The following is a 1983-nucleotide window of genomic DNA, read 5'->3' on the forward strand; positions in this document are numbered from 1 at the left end:
TCTCTCTGTCTCTCTCTCTGTGCTTCCCTGTCTCTCTCTCTCTCTGTGTCTCTCTCTCTGTCTCTCTCTCTGTCTCTCTCTCTGTGCTTCCCTGTCTCTCTCTCTCTCCTTGCTGTGTTCCCTGGTAAGACGTGTCCTAACGCGTTCAGTGAGCAGCTCACATTTCAGTCTTCCTGTGGTGCTCTTTATCAGATGCCCTGTGAACCGCGTCTCCTTATCGCTCTCTACCCATCTTCTTTCCTCTCTCCCTCCCTCCCTCCTTCCTTATCCGGTGTTCGGCCCTGCCCTCACCCTCTCCTCGTCTCTCTCTCTTCTCCTCCCTCATCCCTCCCTCCCTCCCTCAACCCTCTCCTTAGTTCCACCCCTATACAGTTTTTCGGACCCCTACTTTCAATCTCTCTTCACGTCTCTCTCTTCTCCTCTCTCATCCCTGCCTCTCTTCTCTCTTCTCCTTCCCTCTCTTCTCCTTCCCTCTCCTCTCCCTCCCTCTCTTCTCCTTCCTTCCCTCCCTCCCTCCCTCCCTCTCTCCTCCTCCTCCTCCCTCCCTCCCCCAGGACCAACCTTCCTCCTGGCCTCCTCCTCGTCGTCCGTGCGGACGTATCCGGCGTCGGTCAGCAGCGGGCTGGTGAGGGGCGTGGCCTGGTGGGCCTCCGGGCTGTGGGCGGGGCCCGGTCCCGGCCTCGCCCCCTGACCTCCGCCGTTAACCAGCGCCGGGCCGGCCACCACCGGGGACTCAGAGAGAGAGGGACTGACCGACAACACACCTGGGAGAGGAGAGAGAGAGAGGAGAGAGATGGAGGGGAGAGAGGGAGAGGAGGGGGAGAGAGGGGAGAGAGAGAGGAGAGAGAGAGATGGAGGGGAGAGAGGGAGAGGAGAGAGAGAGGGAGAGAGAGAGAGGGAAGGGGGAGAGGGAGAGGAGAGAGGGAGGAAGGGAGAGAGAGAGGGGAGGAAGGGAGAGAGGGAGAGGAGAGAGAGGGAGAGAGGAACAAGTCAGAGTTGGACTCAATGGGCGCGGCCATGACAGCCCTCTCCGAACTCAAAGTCGACTGCCACTGGCCTCGGCCGACATGACAGTGAATTCAAGTTCTTCAACACACACACACACACACACACACACACACACACACACACACACACACGAACCACAAAATGGAGGAGTATGAAAACAAACAGTGTGACAAAGTGGAAGAAAAAGGAGCGTCTACTGCTCCTCCCCGATGGAAAGACATGACTCACTCCCTCTACGACCCAGAGTTGCACTATGGGAGATTTCTACGGCGTCTCTAGCAGCTACCATTTAACGGGAAGCATCGTGAAGACAAGCTCAGATGAAAAAAACGATGACAATGATGGATCAACCACAAACATGACTGCTAGGACTAATGAGTTGTCACTACATCTAGCACACACACTACTACACCAGATGAACGCATACTTGCCCAGCCCAGTTTCCTGTCCACTGATTGGTGGTCCTACGGCTGTCAGTCATGGGTAAAACCATGGTAACGAAAAAAAAAGAAAAAAAAAAGCCACTGCTCAGCGAATGAGGCCCGCGTGACGACAACTGTGACATCCCATAATGCATAGCGACACAAACGCTGGCCGGTCCGTGTGTGTGACCAATCAGGACGCATGCAGTCGTGTACATTCAACCAGACACAACGGCGACTAACTACGCACGAGACAGAGGGGGGGGGGGGGGGGGGGGAGGGGTCTAAAACCTAAGAGGAAGGAAGGGGGAGGAGTCACGAGACAATGTTGCTAGTCTAAAGAAAATTCCAGAGTCCCTCATCTCTTCATTTGGGTCAACTTTATTGACACTAGTAGTGCACACATTCAAGATACAATGTTAGAAAGTGTAGAAAGCAACCATTCCAAAGGTGAAAGGAGAAAAAAAAAAACATTAGAAAGTAGTAGAAGATTCCGGTGCGTGTTAAAAAATAAAGAAAAGACAAAAAAGGACAGTGCTACAAATGTACAAAC

General features: G+C 53.6%; 1 protein-coding gene across 1 annotated transcript in view; it reads right to left on the bottom strand.

The window, feature by feature from the left end:
* Positions 1-1501, bottom strand: part of LOC311315831 (FERM, ARHGEF and pleckstrin domain-containing protein 1-like) — a gene marked incomplete at its 5' end in the record, with an annotated part of 15806 nt that extends 14305 nt beyond the window's left edge. The window contains 2 exons of the mRNA XM_084446528.1: positions 562-764; positions 1477-1501. Coding sequence (XP_084302654.1) covers positions 562-764; positions 1477-1501 — 228 coding nt within the window. The remainder of the gene's footprint in view (positions 1-561; positions 765-1476) is intronic.
* Between the last annotated feature and the right edge of the window lie 482 nt (positions 1502-1983).

Source organism: Borostomias antarcticus (genome assembly GCF_949987555.1).
Source record: "Borostomias antarcticus genome assembly, chromosome: 12".
NCBI classification, from domain to species: Eukaryota; Metazoa; Chordata; class Actinopteri; order Stomiiformes; family Stomiidae; genus Borostomias; species Borostomias antarcticus.